Genomic DNA, 19,868 nt, shown 5'->3' with positions numbered 1-19,868 from the left:
AACACAAAATGAAAACTTGATGCAGCAACTAACTTAAAATAAATACATGCATGCATGCATGCATAAAACTGAAATAAAAAAATAAACATTAATGTTTAGAATTAAATAATAACATGATAAATGACTAAAATATATAAAATTATAATGAAAACCAAATTCCATGCTAATTCAAAATATTAAACTAGGATAGTTTATAAACAATACACTAAAACTAGAAACTCCAAGTTATCGTTTAATAAAACTAAAACTATTGAAAACATTTTTTTGCTGAATTAATAAAATAAAACATGTATATTAGATAAAACCTAAACTAAATGAAAATTTGATGTTGCCGTTGCAACTAATTGAAAAAATGTAAGTTTTTAAAAAAATTAAAACAAATAAAATTAAGACTGAATTAAAATAAATTAAACCTACACAGTAAGATTTTAAAACAAATCAAGAAATATTTCACAAAACTGAAAATATTTGGAAACTGAAAATTAAAGCTACTTCGAAATACTAATAAAAAACTATTATAATAGTATATAAATAATACTAAAGTAACACTGCTCCCACGTGGAGGTTCAGTATAAGAATTAAAGTGCAAAGTAAGTCATAAAATATTGATTTTAATTCGTTAGGCAAATAATGATTTGTTATAGTTCTATGTACATCAGTGGAAATATATAGTGAATATTTAAGAGTGGGTTTAACAAACCATTGGACACTTTTGATTATATGTAACCCTGGAGCACAAAAGCAGTCTTAAGTCGCTGGGGTATATTTGTAGCAATAGCCAAAAATACATTGTATGGGTCAAAATTATCGATTTTTCTTTTATGCCAAAAATCATTAGGATATTAAGTAAAGATCATGTTCCATGAAGATATTTTGTAAATTTCCTACCGTAAATATATCAAAACTTAATTTTTGATTAGTAATATGCATTGTTAAGAACTTCATTTACAACAACAACTTTAAAGGCGATTTTCTCAGTATTTTGATTTTTTTTGCACCCTCAGATTCCAGATTTTCAAATAGTTGTATCTCTGGCAAATATTGTCCTATCCTAACAAACCATACATCAATGAAAGCTTATTCAGCTTTCAGATTATGTATAAATCTCAATTTTGAGAAATTGACCCTTATGACTGGTTTTGTGTTCCAGGGTCACATATTATTAAAAGCAAACAGTTCATATTATTTCCCCAATTCCTTTTAGTTTTGAGTTAATTGGCACTTTGACTCTATTTTCATTATTTGATTAGCCAGATTAACCAGCCCTGACACCAACCATTTGTACGGCATCTCACTCCAAGTTTTTCTACACAAAAGACTGCGAAACAATTTGCAAAAAGAAGCAATATACATTTTATTGTAACTTTCTGTACATATATACAGTTGAAGTGTGATACAGCAGCTAGGTGGCGCTGCAGGACACTCGGATTGCACTGCTACAGGTTAGGCCACTGTGGCCAGGCTTGTCTTTGGCTTGAGTGGACAACAGATCATTACCCATGAGCCCTCAGAGTACCGGCTTTCTGTTACTCAAGGTTGCTTACATACAGTAAATATGGCTTTTTGCTCATTTAATAGCCCCAGAAATTGTCGCAAAATGCCACAAATGCAATTATTACACAAAAAATATGACTAAAAAGACAGTACGGTTTAAGCATGATACATTTAGAGACTCTCAACACTGCAAATATTTGTTGACTTAATTGTATGCCCACAGGACACCCTCAGCATTACATACAAAAGTTTAATAGACATCTCGATAAAGAGTGGAGAATATGATTATGAAGGTATGAGTGGAGAAAACCTTGTGAGAGAGGAAATAGAGGCAGAAATCCCTTTCCTTCGAAGTTAGAGATCGCTGGGTGATTAGTGGCCCACAACTCTGTGTTGAAACAGACTCTGCCGTATATAAATATATAACGATGTGTGGAAGCCTGTTAAATCCGTCCTGTCAGGGTTCATCTCTGGGGAGAGAGGAGTGGGAACAGATTACCGGTGAGAAAGCTTAGAAAACCAATTCTACCGCTCGCAGTTAGAGTGTAGGGAACCGTGCACCCAGGAGAAGACCATAATCTGCCTCGGGCATGGATTTCGCCCCAGATTTCGGTGCCAGACCAAAAATCCTCTTTCAGTCGATGCCCGAAAGAAAAAAAATGGCAATGCTAAAACCGACCTTTAACCTTTAGAAATAAAGGGAGGGAGAGGTAGAGGCGATTTCTGACTGTGCCGTAAACAGCTGGTAAATGTGATTTTCCTAATGAGAAGTTAATCTACTCGAATCCTCTGTGACATAACAGCGCTTCCTCTCAGAGAGGAAAGAACTTATACGGCATCACAGGAAAAATACTGAATCTTTAAATATCACTGGGCCTTATGCTGCCTTTAAATCATGTCAGGATGATCGTATTTATGAGTTGAGCGTACATCAAAGTTATTAGGTGGGAAACTTTGAGCACAGAATTGCTGAATGTTAATTAATGGATCATGGTGAAAGCTGCTGTAGTATTGTATTGAGCATGTTGAATGTTGACTATGATTTTGTATGCAATTTAAGCTAAAACGAAATCATGAAATTTTTTTGCAAATTTCAGGTTTGCAAAAAAAATGTGGAGGTGTAAAAGTTCATAAATACAAATGTTCCTGGATTTGAAGGCAGCATTATGATGACTGGGAAAGTGCAATGATGATAAAAAAGGAACTATAAGCTCATAAGATGAAGATGAGGATGAAGAGAGAGAAGCACCTGGTAATGCTGCTGCCACTTAGTGGTGTTACACTGTGCTACATTGAGACAGAGTTCACACAACGAGACTGATCAATACCTTATTCACATTATAAATTAATTATAACACAGATAAAGACCTATATATCAATAAATATTTACCTTTTTACTCTACATATAGTTTGTCATTTTACAGGAATGAAAAAAAAAATCTTGCTCATGTGACAACTCCTGAAGATTTTTTTCAATACATTATATAGCTCTTTGGGAAGACGAAAAAGTAAAACAATAAAAAGATCCGTCTTTATGTTCAATCAAAGCATAACGTGAAGAAAGAACAGCCAGATATAAATGGAGACGCTTTACATTGGACTGCTTTATAGGCACATAGGAGTGTATTTCTGTTCTCTACTGGCTTGAAGCTTTTCAGTCATTTGTCCGTATTCCTTTTGAATGTCTTTTACTGTCAAAGTCTCTTCTTAGATCACAAATAAATAAATATTCCTTTGTGAGTGCACTTTAATCTAACCATTTGAGACAAACCAGCGCTTTGACTGTTTCCTGATGTGACCTTTCTCCGATTATAGAGTCTGTCACCTCAACTCAGTCTAAACGTGCTGAAAACTTAATTTCATCACAGTTTAGAGCCAGTTCAGATTGCACGCAGATCTACATGTAGCTGCAGACAGGCCTAGTGCGTTACAGCACTGGAACATCTTGTAAGAATGAGTCCCAAAGGGAAATGAAGCAGGACGTGAAAACAGCCAATATCCCATCCAACAGCACAGAAAAATGTCCTATTTTGATGCAATGAAGAAATGACTTACAAACTCGTGGCCAAAGATTTTGTCAGTGACTCTAGTGGTGAGCTAATTGAGATATATATATATATATCGATTTTTTTTTTAATGAAATATTATATTTGCACAGTATTGGTCACCCTGCAATTTAGATATCGGACACAGACCCATATCGGTCGGTCGACCACTAGAGACATTCAAGGCTTCTGATCCACCGGTGGATTTCAAACAGAATTATCTGGCTCATTGTTTCGCAATGTGTCAGTTCTTCTTGCAAATGTGTGTAAATCCCCCTCATTAGTTGATTGAGAAGGCACTGTCTGCGCTATCTAGCAGGATCCCTTCTGGATGGGGTGACACAATGCTTTCGGGGCCGTGGGCCCCTGCTGAAAAAGCTGTTTACAGGCCTGTCACCGCGATCCCTTTTGTTTCCTGTCAACGTCTCGCTGCGCATCTCCCCGACGATGCGGTAGCGTGCAAATCAGATAAACAGGGCGTGACAAGCCCACAATGTATCTCTGGAGATAAGCGCGCAACACACAAAACAACCGGTCCTTCCTTTAAAGTGGAAATCTGAAAATAAGAGAGATTTCGTCGGATAGAAACCAGGAAGAGACAGCAATCAATTACCGCAGCCTACATGGCAGGGAGCTATGATCTTAATCGGAGAAGAATAGCTGGGTGGGATTGTGGGTCGTGTGTGAGAACACCTCCGGGGCAGCGCAGACACGAGGAGGGGCGTCATCAATAATAGTGCAGGTAAGCAGGACTCAGGCAAGGTCAGGACAAACATGTTTCCCCATGAGCAGACAAACTGCCACACGCACACAGAAATAGCTCACGGCATAACCTCAGTCCGATTCCGGCATTCCGTCTCAGGCCCAGATTCACCCGCGACGCTCCATCCAGGCACCCGGAAGGGTCTTTTAAGATGCGGTCTGGGGTTGTGTTTGATAATCTGCTCCCTGAGAGACAGTCCTTCATCTATCAAACCCCATGCACGTCCTCCAGGATAGACAAACAAGACACAGAGAGAGCGGCCAATCTCTTGCCCTTTTTCTGACTCAGTCCGTCTGATTTTTTCCCTCCGTTTCCTTTCTCTTGTGCGTGATCGCTGAGCCGTTCACTCCTCGCCTTCTTCTACATACGTGGAGGGGAACCAGCCCACCTGTGGATGAGACAGAACAGAAGGAATGAGTGATTAGAGAAGAAGGTTGCGGGGGGTATTACAGAGGATTTGCATCACTTCATTGCTTTGAGGATGCGCCTGCTGCAAGAGGAGGGGAGGAGGGTCGGCGCTGGATTGTTTAAGCGCTTCCAGTGGCTGCACATGGGCCTGAGCAATAATATCCAGCAGGACAATATGACAGAGCTATTTTTCTTTGATCGGCCAAATCAGGGAGGGAGAGAGAGGAAGAAACTGTTGTTGATTCTTGTCCTGTTCCTGCTATGGTCTACTATGACTATCTCAGCCTAAATAGGTGTCAAGCTAAATTTCTCACTTAAATAAAAATGCAAAACTCACAGTGATATATATATATATAAAAGTAAACTATTATTATTATTTTATTTTTCTACTTTTTAATTATTATTAAAATGTTAAAACTATTATTATGATTTTATTATTTAATTATTATTAAAATGTTAAAATGATTATTAAAATGTTAAGATTATTATTAAAATATTCTTCTTCTTCTTCTTCTTCTTATTATTATTATTATTATTATATCAATTTAAAAATATATATATTTTCAGTGAATGATTCCTTGATAAAAAAAGTGTGTGTTTTTTTCCTCAAAAGAAAAATGAGGTGGGGGGAGGGTGAATTACACCTAAAATTATTCTAAGACTATCACAGGTCATTTTGCAAATTCAACAAAATCTGTTAGTAAGCTGGATAAAATATATTGGTAACAATAGCATAATATATAATATAAAACGTCAGCATAATTTGCAAAAACAATGTAGATTGAAACAAAAATTTACATTTTGTAGATCAAACCAAACATTTACATTTTGCAAGGCATAAAAATAGATGTACAAGATCAACTAATGGGTCCATTCTTATTATTGAGCCCTGCATTTGATATTCAAAATACTATAACTATGTGAAGCTGGAATTTGGACCAATTAGATTTTACTGTAGGCTGGACTGTCCATCACTAGGCAACAAAAATAGAAACCAAGCATCCATCAAAACATAATTTCAAACACCACTCTTGACAATCACAGCTGGTTAGGACAAAACGCAGATTAACAAGGGAGAGATGTGATTTATTGGTTGACGTTTTATCGTGTCACACCTCGCTCACGCGCACGAAGGCAACACATGAATACAAAAGCTACAAAGGCAGTTCTGTCCATTTCAGAAGGAGTCAGGGGAACTGTTCAAAACACTGATCCCAAAATCTATTACTGGCATCCATAAAACAGCCCTGAACGTTTTATTCACTAAATTACACTTACAGCCTCCCTGATGAAACCATTATAAGACGGCTCAAGAGGCTCAAAAAGCATTTGACAGTTCGATGCGCTTTAAGTAAAAATAAGCTTTTGGGCTCAGTATGAAATAATGCCGCTTAATTCGATAGCGATGCCACATTTTCAGTTTTCTGTCATTCTTAACAGGATGTCTGTCTTCTCAGATCAGAGAAGAGAAGCATGATATGAACAGACAGTATAAACAGACAGTACTTTCACATTTATTTACAGTAAGCAGTTGCTCTGTGACTGTGCACTGAAAGCACTTTATATTTTAAAATAGACATTATACATTATATTGTTTTTATATATTTAAAAACATTAAATAATTTAAATATACCTCCACTAAATATTAAATATATTAAACTAATATTGTAAAGCAAATTATATTTAGCAATTCACGAGATGCAATGCGTTCCCTCTGACCTTCTGTTCTGTCCAATGTGACAAATTAATTGGAAGTAAAAACATCCATAATTTTTAACATAGATTACCATTAAAAGATTTGAGGTTGGTAAGATTTTTGATATTTTTTCAAAGTAGTCTCTTATGTTTTAATCATTTATTTGATATTTGTTCAAAAATACAGTAAAATTGTAATATCGTTAAATATTATTACAATTTAAATTTTCTATTTTGATATCTTTTATAATGTAATTTATTCCTGTGATACAAAGCTGAATTTTCAGCATCATTACTCCAGTCTTCAGAGTCGCATGATCATTCAGAAATCATTCTAATATGCTGATTGCTGCTCAAGAAACATTTCTTGTTATTATCCATGTTGAAAAGAGTTATGCTGCTTAGTATTTTGCGGAAACGGGATAGATGATAACTAGCTTGAGCACATTAATAAATAGAACGTTTCAAAGAACAGCATTTATTTGAAATAAAAATATTTTGTTAAATTATAAAATGTATTTAATGTCAATTTAATCAATTGAATGCATCCTTGCTGAATAAAAGCATTCATTTCTTTAAAACAAAATCTGTAGTGTATTACCTAACATATAAGAAGTTTTTTTAATTTTGTTTTTAGATTTTTTTTTAATTTAACAAAATTTACTTTAAAATGCAAAAAAGCATTTTTTTCCATGACGATAATGTGATACGACACGATCAACTAAACATGCCATAACATGAAACTGTCACAAATTCGTAAAACACTGTTTGAAACATCTATCATTGCGTAATATGCGTCACATACTATTTATGCAGTATATAATATGCAGTATGCAGTAAGCTAGTATGCATCCTATTACATCTACAAACACACTCACCCGTCCATTGACTTCACCCCTCCACCAGCCATTGGCTCCAGTTTTGCTGTAGATCTTCACCACATCGCCCTCCTGCAGAGACAGTTCCCGCGTGTCCCGAGAGCTGAAGTCGTAGCGGGCGATCGCCACACCCATCACCTTAGGAGTGAACACTGTAGAGACAAGAAAAAAGAGTGAAGCAAACATCACAGGACAAAAAGGAAGATGAGAATCTGACAAAATTAACCAGACAAACAAAGAGAGGATGGATGCATGGAGTCAGGCTCCCTAAGGACTCTTGTAATCACAGTACTCCTTCATGTGTTTGCCTGCCTTAGCACATCCACTCTAAATAAATGATTCTCGTGAATCTGGGACGGGTCCAATCACAGCTGAAGTGGCTGTTTTGATTATGTCTCGAGATGTGTCAACAGCATAATCCACTGGGTTAATTACATTTCAGACGACTTTTCCCTCAAAAACACATCATGTTACTTCTAGCAGCTCACTGACGTTTTGTTGGACCCGTTTGGCGGTTCTTTCTAAATGCGGTGGGCCGAGGGAAATACGTGGTGGCGGATTCAAATGAGCCTTTGTTTTATCGGACTTCAGAGGCTCTGAGGACTTTGTGAACAGCAGCCAGAGAAGCTAGGTCTCCCGCCAGACGTGTGTTGATGAGATCCGCCTCAGTGCCAGGACGCTTTCTCTTCAGCTGTTTTAAAGTGAGCAAGACTTGTACAGACAGAGAACTGGCTGCCAGTTAGCTGCCGTCATGCTCAAAGTGAGAAGTTTGTAAAGGAGGGAGAGAGAGATGTCACAAAGTTAGCCCGACTCCTTCCTTTTCATCACGGCTCCCCTGACAAAAACCGCCCGTAATGTCAGATCTAATAAGCTAACTGCTAGGAATGAGATAATGATGAGTCATATTGTCAGTCAGTCAGTGTTGTGCGGCTGACAAAGGACATATGGTGCATTCGGGTATGCGTTAGAGAAGATGATAGCGGCTATGAGATGATCTATAAACAGACACGCACAATGAGATGGGAGGCAGGTTTAAATGCAGGGGGTGGCGTGTAAACATGGCAGCCTCAGATCTCCTGCGACCTTGACAAAACGACACCAATGGAGAAAGAAAACATGTACCTGTACCTGACCAGAATGGGGCGGTAGAGGGGGGGACAAAGCTGTAGCCGGCGGGAGTTAGAAAAGACAGCCCGCAGAGCAGCGGGGCTGAGGTGGGCGGAGGCATGGCGTGGTGGGGCGAGGCAGAGTGAGGTAAGGGTGGGGCAAGGGTAAAGAGAAGAAAAGCAAAAGAAAAAGCATGTTTAAGTCAAACGCAACATTTGCAAGCAAACAGAGCAGATTGTAAACAAATGCTAACTTCTTGCATCAACACTTGCCCTTGCCTTGTTCAGACTGTCAGTCCAAATCTGATCATATTTAACAAAGTTTGAGCGTAAAGCTGCACGATTAATTGTTAAAAGATTGCAATCTTGATTCGAACAACCACACGATCTTATTCCAAAATACAAACATTCAAAGAATTACTTGAATGAAGGTGTATAGTTTATATATCAAAAAAAGAGTAAATCAGCATTTGAAAGTAAATTGATGCTTTAAATAAAGATTGTATTGATTATGCTGTTGCACCAGTAGGTGGAGACAAGTGACTGTTAAAAAATGCATTTGTCATTAAATCATTCGTCCAGTAATGAAGCAAGTGAAGTCTTTGTGAGGGAGTCATTGAATTATTCATTCAAGAGATTTGTTCAAAAATGCCGATTCATCCAGTCATGAAACAAGTGAAGTGTTTATGACTGAGTCATTGAATCTTTCATTCAATCTTTTTTCTTAACAATGCATTCAAATTAATTATATATTTTTTTTTAAATAGACTGCAGCGATTAACATTTTGTCAGACCCTCTAGTAAATTATTAGTAAGTTATTTTGTTCTGTTGTCTATTCGGAATCGTGGGAGATTCCAATTTCAAGATTCCGATTTTGAGATCAAGATTTCTCTATTTTAAACAAAAAATAACATGAAACCTCTTTGAATATTGAGACTGATGGACACAGCAGAGAATAAAGCAGCACCAAGGTACACACAAATCTGTTCTAAACAGTTGCAATACACAATATGGGCATTCAATTATTTAAATCAGATCCCAATCAAACACAAAAATTATCAGATTTGGACTGACAGTGTGAATATCTTCTACATTTGTGCCGTTGCCTAATAAGGCATTGCAGTTCAGCGCAGTGGCTACATATTGTCATGCTGTAAGACAACATCTATATTGCTATGATGCTGTTGTTGTTTTTTTTGGCGTAGACATACCAACACAACGTAATTTCCATAGAAACCAATGCAGATATTTCAGAAAACGAAAGAGCACCACAAATCGGATCTAGTCAGTTTTGATACACAGTGTGGATATTTAATTATTTTGATCAGATTCCAATCGGATACAGAAATATACAGATCTGGAATGACATTGTGAACACAGCCTAAGAGATTCCCACCAGTAGAACACAAATGTCAGCTCTGGAATATGTTTATATTTATGTCCCGTTCCACCGAGAACTATCGGTAAGGTTTGTGTTTACTAAAACTCCAGGAGCGTCTGTGCTCGACTGTGGCAGTGAAGCGAGTTCCCCTCACCATCTGATGCTCCATCTGACCGGCTCGGCTCAGAGCATCATGGACCCCCAGTGTGTCAGGAACACAATATGTTTGAAAGCTGTGTAACTAACAACACGTCAATGAACACTGAACAATCTGATGATTAGGAGTGTGTATGGAGCGTTAGGCTTAACCGTTGTTTTAGCATGTGTTCCTGGCCTACTTTTTAAAAGGTTCCACATTTTTGGAGCATAATGACTAAAAATAGTACCTCTAGATCAATTTTCATTTAATAAAAATAGTGCTAAAATAATAATAATTTCAGAGGTGGAGCTTCATCCACAGTAAGATATAAAAATATTTTAAGAATATAAATTGGGTCAATTTTAAATTCATGATTGATTTTCCTCTTCCTGTAACTTCACATTCTTTATTTTCCCTCTGACTCGTCTGTTCATTCTCTAGCAAGCGATTCAACTCTGACTGGGTTCAGAAGCATCTCATGTCTTTCTTAAACATCTGTTCAAAGTTTTGAAGGGACAACCCAAGCTGAGGCTAACCGAGCTCATGAATTTATGCAGGAGCACATACTGTGTGTCTTCAAAAGGCCTTGTCTCTGACCACTACCCAAGCTGTGATGTCCGAGCCGCTAACGGGCACTTGAGATTCCACCCACGTCACTCCAGGAGAACCAAACACCCATCCGCCCACTATTCTGCAAACTCTGCCAGGCTCAAACCTCCTGTCTTCAGCACGTCGTTATCCATAACGTAAATATTCAGGGTTATGGATTTGCCGTCCAACCCGTGTGCCTCGCTTCACATTCGATGGAATATAAGTAGAAACGCATCAGAGCTGACAGCATCCTGGATATAAATAAATATGAGGAAGGAAGGGGCAACCATCAAGCAATTTGTTCTCCCTTCACCTGCGAATTAAAGCCACGATTATTTCTGTGTCCAACAAGAACATTGGAGGTCACACTGTACAGACTGCTTCCGTTCTGCAATGTTGTTTTTTTTCTCTTGCTGTACGCTGCCTACGCAGGTTCAAGTTTACACTTAGAGTAGATGCCCCTGATGCTCTGTATGTGGCGTTCCCCGTCTGCTAGGTTTACATGAAAGACTTGTGTGCCTCTGGCAGTCGTCTCAAAAACAATTGCATGTAATTTGCATTTATTGGCACGTAAGCAGACGCTGAGATGTAAAAAATGAAAAGAATCTATGCTGCATGGAAATGGACCTTGGAGGTAAAAGGAGGGAAAACAGCAGCAATGCTTGCTGGGGAATCCATTATTTGGTCAGAGTTGCTTTGTTAAAGCAGTGAAGTGTTTGAGTGACGTCCCCCCAGCTTCTCAATCTGCCGACATTTCCCAATTGCGATGAGACCCTCGCTGTGACATATGGAGCTACAATAAAATCTCATCTAAGCACTGATTGCAATGCGCCATAAACTCTCAGATCAGGCTGTAAGCACAGCTCAGTAGTTCAGGGTTTTACTAATAGCCCACGTTTGAGGTTTTTAACTCGTTCCTCTCTCATAACTGGAGAACAACAGAGATGTCTAAGGAGCTTTCATTATCACAAAGCCATGAACAGACAGAAGATGTCTAAAACTTCTTTGGCCAGAAACATAGTCAAGTGGAAGTATGCAAAAGCTGACGTAAATGTTTAGCTAATGCTGCAAGCATATAAATCCAGTTTTTAACTAAAAAATGAGTCCTGCAGACTTTCCATTTGTGCTATATTTATATATACAATTTATAATTCACTAAAATAAATAAAAATAAAAATAATATAACACATAATATATTTTTTTTGGAGTGTATATATCGGAGTGCGAATCCGCCTTTTGCCGAACTTTTTTTTTCTCCCTTTTCAAATCTCATCACATCGGAAAGGAAAGAAAATAATCAAAAAGTTGAAAAAGTATCGGGTAGGATTAGGGTAGGTGTAGAGAGGGCTTATATTGTCCCAATAAAGTGGCATCCATTTAATAATTAAAATTAAAATTATAATTTACACTCAATATGTTATTACATACTGTTTTATAATGTACTACAATACTGAGGTGAAGATAATTGCCACTATTTGTAATAAGTAGTATAAATAGCAGAAAATACTGCTATTTTAGTGTAAATAGAATCTACAGCTATTTGCACTTAGTGTCAATAGCATCTATCGCTAAGAAAATATGCTATTTTCACTTAGTGTAAATATTACTTTATTTACTAGCCGCTGCCATATTATATATATCAAAGCTGAAATCAGGCATACTTAGAAGTATTTGTGCTATACTAGTTCATGTACAATTCATGAATTTTACCTTCTGGTTACGAAAAACACTAAGAGACATCATATTGCTAAACATCAAGACACCTGAGAACACAAGTGAAGATTTTGTCTCAAATCCGCATCAAAGAGCTCAAAGACTTTCAATGAAGAAACACTGCTACCATAGCAACTGCCCTGGTGACCATAGCTACTGTCCATCACAACAATGTCACGTGTTTTGAACTATTGAACACAAAATCAAGAACATCATGAATCACTCAATACTCAAACTAAGATTAAACAAACACCCTGAGGCTTTTGTGATAAATATAACAAGCGCATGTTTTGTTATTTCTGAGTTGTTCGTGTGAATCTGCAACTAGGAATCTCTGTTTTTGTTAGCGCAGTACGTACTGTTGGCTCCATTCTCCGGCTCTCGGTAGGCGAACTGCAGCGTGGTATCAAGTGTCCTGAATCCTTCCCGCAGAGAGTGATGTTTGTAATACTCGATCAGCTCCTGCATTAAACACACACATATGCTCAACATGATGTCAGTTCACATAAAAGGGAAAATAAAAAATAAATATATGAACGGATTCAATATGACTCCAGCATTCGCAATCCAATAATGTTATTTAACTGGCATTTGCGAGATCGAATCTAAAAGCGCTTTCAAAAAGAAGCTGACAAAAGACATTTGATTTTTCTGCAAAATAGAGACATTAAGCAGCGTGATTTCCTAATGCCCTTTAGAAGGCAAACAGATGACAAAACAAAAGGGATCGTAGAAATGATACAAAGAGATTCCAAACGTAATAAGCTGGTATAATGCAAGCATTTATCTTTATTGCGCCGACCTTAAAAACATATGAGCGTAACATTTACTTTTCACTCTATATGATAAAGACGTTTTAATAATATTCTGGCACAAAACATTAGCACTTACTAAAATGCTTCTGAACTTCCTGTTTTCTGCAATGTGGAAGAGTCCCTCCTTTGTTAAGATCTTGATGTGTTTCACGTCGTTGTTGTACCTGTGGGCCATGAATAAATGATGAGAGTAATTTTCTGGTGATCATTGCGATCGATGCTGCCTATCCCCTATGGGGAGCTGCCATAGTAATGCATGGGGCAAAGAGCTTTTCATGCAGGGAGAAGGGGTCGATAGTGAGGGGTGGGGCGTCTCCATTAGTCCTTGGATTAAAAGTTACGAGCTCACATTTTTTAGAGAGAAAGCACACAGGACCATCTAAAATCACTGAAAAAAATGGCATCTCACAGGGCAGCTTTTGTCTTTCGGCCTTGCGCTTGAACACACATACCATAGTTGTTCACACAATAGAGTTACACACACACAATAGAGTTGTTCTATTGTTGTTTGGGTTTTGTTGTTGTTGTTAATTATTAATATTGTTGTGGGTGGAATATTGCTCTTATGAAACGTTTTCTCAATTCATATTAAAAGATGGTAGATGAATAAATAACATTTGTGGTAGTGAGAATAAAGATCATACCAAGGCTGAGAAGAGTAGTCAACAGGTTTGGGTACCTAAAAAATAGAAAGGGATAAAAAAGAGGTAAGAAACGGGATTAAATAAAGAAAGTAGAGCACACATATGTGTGCTTTTGTTCTTGAAATTTCACTCAACCTGATTTTCATACAGTATTTTTAACTCACAGCTCAAGTCTGGGACAATACAGCTCATATTAGTGCTAACATCTGCCCCAGTTACTGTATCTTGTTACAACCACAACTTTCTAAATTCACTCATAAAGATAACCTAGCATACTTTTTCTTAAAATGACTTGAACATAATTATGATTGTAAATCATCTTGCAAATAATAGCAGGGCATGTGGACAGAATGTGATAACACACTATTCACAAGATAAACCAGTGTTGCAGTAAACAAACACACAATCACCCACAATGCATCTGTCATTCAAAGACAGCCCTGAAGTCGTGCTTGCATACCTAAACCATTTAAAAACAACATGCACACAAGGACAAGTCTACCTTGCCTTGATCATATTTGTTTTGTTTGGCAGAGATTAGAGAATCATTTTAGCATTATAATATAATCGGGTATTTGTACTCACACATGGGCAAGGCTTCACTGCGTCGCTTGGAAAGAAGCCAGCCTCTTTAGTTGCCAGGACTTTACCCTGAAACCATGGCAGATAATTACATTACGTTCAGCTGGGCAACTCCTCCTCAATAATTCAGTAACAATTAGTACTTAACACGACACGCAACAAATTTACAGCCGAGAGTTCATCAGAGCTGAAAAAGTCTTAAGAGAATACACGAGGAATACCAGGAGAACGAGGAAACAATATAATGCATCCAGCAGTCTGTTTGTAAAATATTTACAGAATGTTTAAAAAAAAAAAATCATGTTTTTTATTTATTTATTTTTTTGTTTAAAAAAGAAAGAGATGAAGAGAATCCTAATTTGCATACTATCCATTCTAAATAGTATATAAATAGTAATGTTTTGCATGTTTTGCAAATTTTCATTTTTGGGTGAATTATTCCTTTACATAATTAAAATTTAAGGTAATACATTTAGACCAGTGCTTCCCAAACCTGTCCTGGAGGACCCCCTGCCCTGCACATTTTGTATGTCTCCCTAAACAGGTTTGGGAAGCACTGATTTAGACGGTAGATGTTAACATGCAAATAGCATGCAACAATGTCGGTAATATCAAAATTCAATTTAATAAAGTCATAGTACGTTGAAAATCAGATACACTCAATGCAATCTGCATGTTTATCTAATTGACAAATAATTCATATACAGCTGCTTCTAGAAATAAAATGGCCTTCCAATACAGCTGTCGCTAATATAACAACAATTGATGGTTCTCCAGCCCAAAGTGCCAGTAATGCTCAGATCTTTCTCGTCCTCCTCAGACGGTCTTCCAGGGAGATGTAGAAAGTGCATTTCTGTCTCATCTACCTTTTCCTTAAACAAATTTAATTTGTAAGTGGATCCTTAAGCATACCCTCCCACCTCCAGCCCCAATGCATTTAGTGCATTGACATTTTATCAGCACTCACGATGCCGCCCCGCTATTGGTTGTTGCTCAGATAAGGGCCTAATAATGATTAAACTCATAACCCTGTTAGATCAAACAGATGGCAACCAAAGGCCCAAATGAAATTACAGTGAGTGATTGCGTTTGTCTAGGCACCAGAGCGGCAATAATTGTCTCCGGGTTATCAGGGCTACGAGGGCTCTGATCGTCCTTTGCTCCGTCCGGAGCTGCCGCGGGATGCTGGATATTATGAGGTCTCAGGTGACACGGGCGGTGTAATTTTGCATGAGTTCAAATTGAATAAATCAACTTCTGGGTGCATGGGACAGCTGGGCGTTCGGAGCCTGCAGCGGACGGCGGTCTTAGAAATGAGGCAGAACGAGATTAACATGTTAAAACAGGGCTGTGGAGAAGCATCCTGGACAGCTGGACTCGTATGATGGAGAGGGATGTAGGGGCATTTGAGTGTGTGCCAGGCTCTGCCAATTCTCTGGCTCTCTGGACAATCATTGGCTGGTTTCCTCATAGCCTTGGCATGTAAATAACCAGAGCAAGAAGAGTGGGCATCAAGATGGACTGCATTGGCTTTTGTGTCCCATCCCAGAAGAACATTTGATTGCTCAAAAGTTGCACTTTTCATAGTTCAAGAAACATAATCACTCAATTGTTTCAACTTTGTCTCAGGCGTGCCTCCTTAAGAGTATTAAATGTTGACTCGTACAAATGAGACAAAGATGAAATTATTTGTAGAATTTGATTGGACGTGCTCAATTAATTTAGTTTGTTTTTGTAAATCTGTGCATAGTGTGTGACACTGGAGACTTACTAGTCTTTTTATCACAAGCGTTCAAATTCAGAGTGTTTTGACCATTTCTATCAAAAGAAAGTTTGTCCTTTTTTAATTATTAATTTATATGCTTTAGTTTTGTGTTATAATTGTTAAACTATTAAAATTTGTATCATTTTCATTCATTGAAATAAATCTGAAATCAAATCAAATATGTTCAATTAAAAAATTAAAATTAAAATAATTAAAAGAAAATTAGAAACGGTGATAAATAAATATAATAATTATAATTTAAAGCTAGAATAAATATAAATAAATATAATTATATAAATAAAATGTATATGTATTATATAGATATATATAAAAATTTAATATAATATAATTTAAAGATGTTAATAAATACTGGTTTATACTTTATGTCACAGCCACAACTCATTCTAGACAGCAACTGATTGAACCAAAAAAAAAAAAAACTATTTTGGTTAGTTTTCCAGGCAGAGAAAGACTGTAAACTGTAAACTAAATGCATATATCTGCTAAAGGTTTAGGAGCACAGTAGGACAAAAAGACACTTATATGTTGAGGTTTACAGGAAAATTATTAGCATTGTACTTATTCATTACTCTGAATCTATTTCTGTGATTTTCTTTAGTGTGGCTCATGCCAGAGAACTGCATGTGCACCAACACCTCCTATCAAATGACAATGTGACAAATAAAATCTGTCGTCAAGCGCGTGTCTGCTCTCTGGGTGTTGTGCTGGTCCGTGTTGTTTTTGTATGGCTATGAAACCTAACTTTCAACAGCTTTCTTGTGTTGACAAAGGGTTGGATTAGTTAGCATTTCACAGCGAGTCACGCTTAGCAAAGCATAACAACACAGCCCCTCGGCCTTTGCCACAAACACGAGAGGCAATCAATTAGCTAGCGTTATCCCTGCAGGGCTGTATGACTTGAAATGTTTATGAGGAGCGAGTTTAAGATGTAAAACTGTCTCACCTTCCACCAACAGCTACGGACGTTTGCCTCTATCACCTCGATGACATCACCAACCTGGATGTTGAGCGGTGGGCCACAGAGGGGGCTTGGAACCCCATAGTAATTACGGATGACCATCATCTTAGGGAGACCTAAAAAAAAAAAAAAAATGGTTAAAATAATGTGTATGTGTGTATGTGTGTATGTGTGTGTGTTCAACTATATCACCAACAAGCATGCTGAACTTTGACAGAGTGTCATTACTGCATGTTTTGACACTCTGCCACATAAAGAACAGGTTTATGTACGTGACGCTGTGATCATAAATCAGCACAGGTGACAGCAGAATCACAACAATCCATCATAAAAATGTCAGCAAGCTCATGTTTTGTCTCAAAGGTTCGTGCAGTCATGCATGCAGTGCATTCATGCAGACAGTCTGCTGCAACCTCCACAACCTAGCATTTAAATCACTGCTGGCCTTGTTTGCACCATTGCTTGATCATTTTAATGAATCAGATATTAAAAAACTAGTATATAAATTAAGCTTATATATAGCATATAAAATAAGTAAAATATAAAACAACAATATTTATGCATATAAAATAATCAAACTTTATGCTATCAAATAGCATATAAAATAAGTTTCAAATAAATAAGTACTAAAATTACTCAAATAAAACAAAACAATGAAGCTAAATAGAAAAATATTAAACTAAGAAATGATAAAAGCACATAATAGAATTACTCACATTTAAACTAAAATTAAATTAATTCAAATAAATTAAAATAAAATTTGAAAATAAGTTATACAAGTTATGTAAGAAATAAGTTCAAGCTGAAGTACTACAATTTCTAAAGTAAAACTGAAAGAAATATAAATTCAAGCTAAATAGAAATATTAAAAAAGCAAAAACTAATAAAAATGAAAAAGCACCACAAAATCACTTATAACTTGAACTAAAATGAAGATAAAAATATACACATAAAAGCACATTCGAAAAATTGATAAAAAGTCTGTAATATTAAAAGGCGGGCTGTTGCATCCTGCACAAAACCATAGCTGGCCTTGTTATGCCATTCCTTGATCATTTTAGCTAATCAAATCTAAACCAAAATCTAAAATAAACCATGCCTCCGCGGACACAATTCATTCTTAGCAAATTCCCCCCAGAGTGTTTAAAAAGACCAGCTGACCACAAACATCAGCTGTTCAGTCTGGCTATTACCCTAATTAGTATTAAGACCCTTTTTTATTCATTCAAGTAATTGGACGCACAGGTCTCGCGCTGCGGGCAGAACTCTGCGGAGCGGACAGTTGTTCAGACGCTCCAGTGAGCTATGAATGAGTGTGTTTGTGTGAGCGGGGCTGCTTTGCTGAAGGGTCAATAGTGATGGTCTCAGCTGGTTGCTGCAGCTCTATATATTCTGCCGTTCTGATGATGAGAGGCGAGTGTAGACTCTCTTAACACAACCAGCTGTGGCTGAAGCCTTCCAGCCCAGCAGATCACCCAGGCCCTGGGCCTCTGAGCACAGCTGGCTGTCTCTGAAGACGCTTTATAAACAGTGTGAGCGTGTGCTTCTCTGTAGGGAAGCGTCTTGCTGGCATGCTATGCTGAGAACCTTTGTGCACAAGGGCAAAGAGTCAGCACCAATAAACACTAAAATGCACTTTTGCATCAAAACAGCTCATGAAAAGGTCTCCTAAATGTGCTAAAAGAAAACAAAACAGCAGGTTTTGAAGTTTACAATACAAAAGAGCTCACTATAACACACCTCTCCTCAAAAAACAACACTATTTCTGCTATCATTCATGCATAAAGATATAAAGCTATTGCACATGAAATAAAAAATAAAAAAAATCAGCTGAATGAACCAAGCATTGTTTTGCAGTAAGGCTGTTTTTTGATGAAGACAAATCTAGCGGCGCTGAACAGGCAGGATGGAACTACTTTAATTCAAAAGGAGAGATTCCCATGACAGCAAACACTACACAGAGGCCTTCTCTCACTATAACTTTAATGAATCTACCGACCCCAATATTGTGTGGGATCAGGAGGCCTCTCGCGGCTCCAAGTACACAGGGTGACTTAACAGAGACTTAATGAACTCAGGAGTGGGCGTATCATGATGGGAGGCGGCAAAAAACAACGACTTGCAATTTAGCTTGATTCACACATTTATTCCAAATATTCATGACGCTATTAATAACAAGGGCGAGGGAGGCGTGAGCGTGACGCTCCATCGGCACACAGACGTGCCGTCACTGAACCTGTATCCCAGGTAGACCTCATGGGTATCGATCAACCCATCAATGGCGCTGTGAAAACATAATTACAGATCATGTGGGCCTCTTTACTGATGGGTGGAACAACTAGTGCTGAACACTATCAATGATGGAGATTGAGCATTTAGTTGAGCTGCAAATACAATAATTCTCAGCAGAGTTGACTTTTTAAAAGGAATAATATGACATTTACTGTCTGCAAGACAAATTAATATATCATGTATATAGGTAGATACATATAAAATACCGAAAGAAAGAATATTTAAAAACTAATATATAATTAATTAATATTAATATATAATAAATCAGCATATTAGAATGATTTCTGAAGGATCATGTGACACTGAATACTGGAGTAATAAAGCTGAAAATTAAGCTTTGATCACAAGAATCAATTTGATTTTAATGTATATTAAAACAGAAAAACGTTATTTTACATTGTAATAGAATTTCACAATATTACATTTTTTTTCTGTATTTTTAATCAAATAAACGCAGCCTTGATTAAACTTCTTTAAAAAAAACTTTACAAATCTTACTGATCCCAAATTTTTGAATGGCAGTGTAGTATATATATTACAGTTTTTCTCAATTGCTTTGGCTCAATTCTCGAATGAA

At 37.2% G+C, this 19,868-nt stretch overlaps 2 protein-coding genes across 3 annotated transcripts in view; both read right to left on the bottom strand.

Annotated features, from left to right (window-relative positions):
* Nucleotides 1–2,614: 2,614 nt before the first annotated feature.
* Nucleotides 2,615–13,480, bottom strand: LOC107677278 (guanine nucleotide exchange factor VAV3-like). Of its 2 annotated transcripts, XM_016472126.1 has the most exons (5): nucleotides 13,106–13,480; nucleotides 12,574–12,676; nucleotides 8,412–8,492; nucleotides 7,284–7,435; nucleotides 2,615–4,690 (listed from the first exon to the last, which is right to left on the bottom strand). In XM_016472126.1, the coding sequence occupies exons 1-5, from the start codon at nucleotides 13,202–13,204 to the stop codon at nucleotides 4,646–4,648; spliced, it is 480 nt and encodes a 159-aa protein (XP_016327612.1). In that variant the 5' UTR covers nucleotides 13,205–13,480; the 3' UTR covers nucleotides 2,615–4,645. The 2 variants fall into 2 exon arrangements, with proteins under 2 accessions (XP_016327612.1, XP_016327614.1); XM_016472128.1 differs by lacking the exon at nucleotides 8,412–8,492 and having other exon boundaries at nucleotides 13,106–13,477.
* The window catches only part of LOC107677157 (guanine nucleotide exchange factor VAV3-like), a 69,959-nt gene continuing 63,344 nt past the window's right edge, over nucleotides 13,254–19,868 (bottom strand). The window contains exons 20-23 of the mRNA XM_016471942.1: nucleotides 16,985–17,115; nucleotides 14,259–14,324; nucleotides 13,674–13,708; nucleotides 13,254–13,353 (exon numbers count right to left, since the gene is read on the bottom strand). Of these exons, the coding sequence (XP_016327428.1) occupies nucleotides 13,254–13,353; nucleotides 13,674–13,708; nucleotides 14,259–14,324; nucleotides 16,985–17,115 (332 nt within the window). The remainder of the gene's footprint in view (nucleotides 13,354–13,673; nucleotides 13,709–14,258; nucleotides 14,325–16,984; nucleotides 17,116–19,868) is intronic.

This window comes from Sinocyclocheilus anshuiensis, unplaced genomic scaffold (genome assembly GCF_001515605.1).
Source record: "Sinocyclocheilus anshuiensis isolate Anshui unplaced genomic scaffold, SAMN03320099.WGS_v1.1 scaffold392, whole genome shotgun sequence".
NCBI classification, from domain to species: domain Eukaryota; kingdom Metazoa; phylum Chordata; class Actinopteri; order Cypriniformes; family Cyprinidae; genus Sinocyclocheilus; species Sinocyclocheilus anshuiensis.
Note: the sequence above shows the minus strand (reverse complement) of the source record. Positions and strands in the feature narration are given on the sequence as shown.

Coding starts and splice junctions, on each gene's coding strand:
- LOC107677278 (XM_016472126.1), bottom strand. CDS start 13,204: ATGGCCCACAGGTACAACAACGACGTGAAACACATCAAGATCTTAACA. Junction 12,677..13,105: donor GGAAGTTCAGAAGCATTTTA/GTAAGTGCTAAT, acceptor TGTTTAATGCAG/GAGCTGATCGAGTATTACAA. Junction 7,436..8,411: donor TACCGCCCCATTCTGGTCAG/GTACAGGTACAT, acceptor TTGTCTCTACAG/TGTTCACTCCTAAGGTGATG.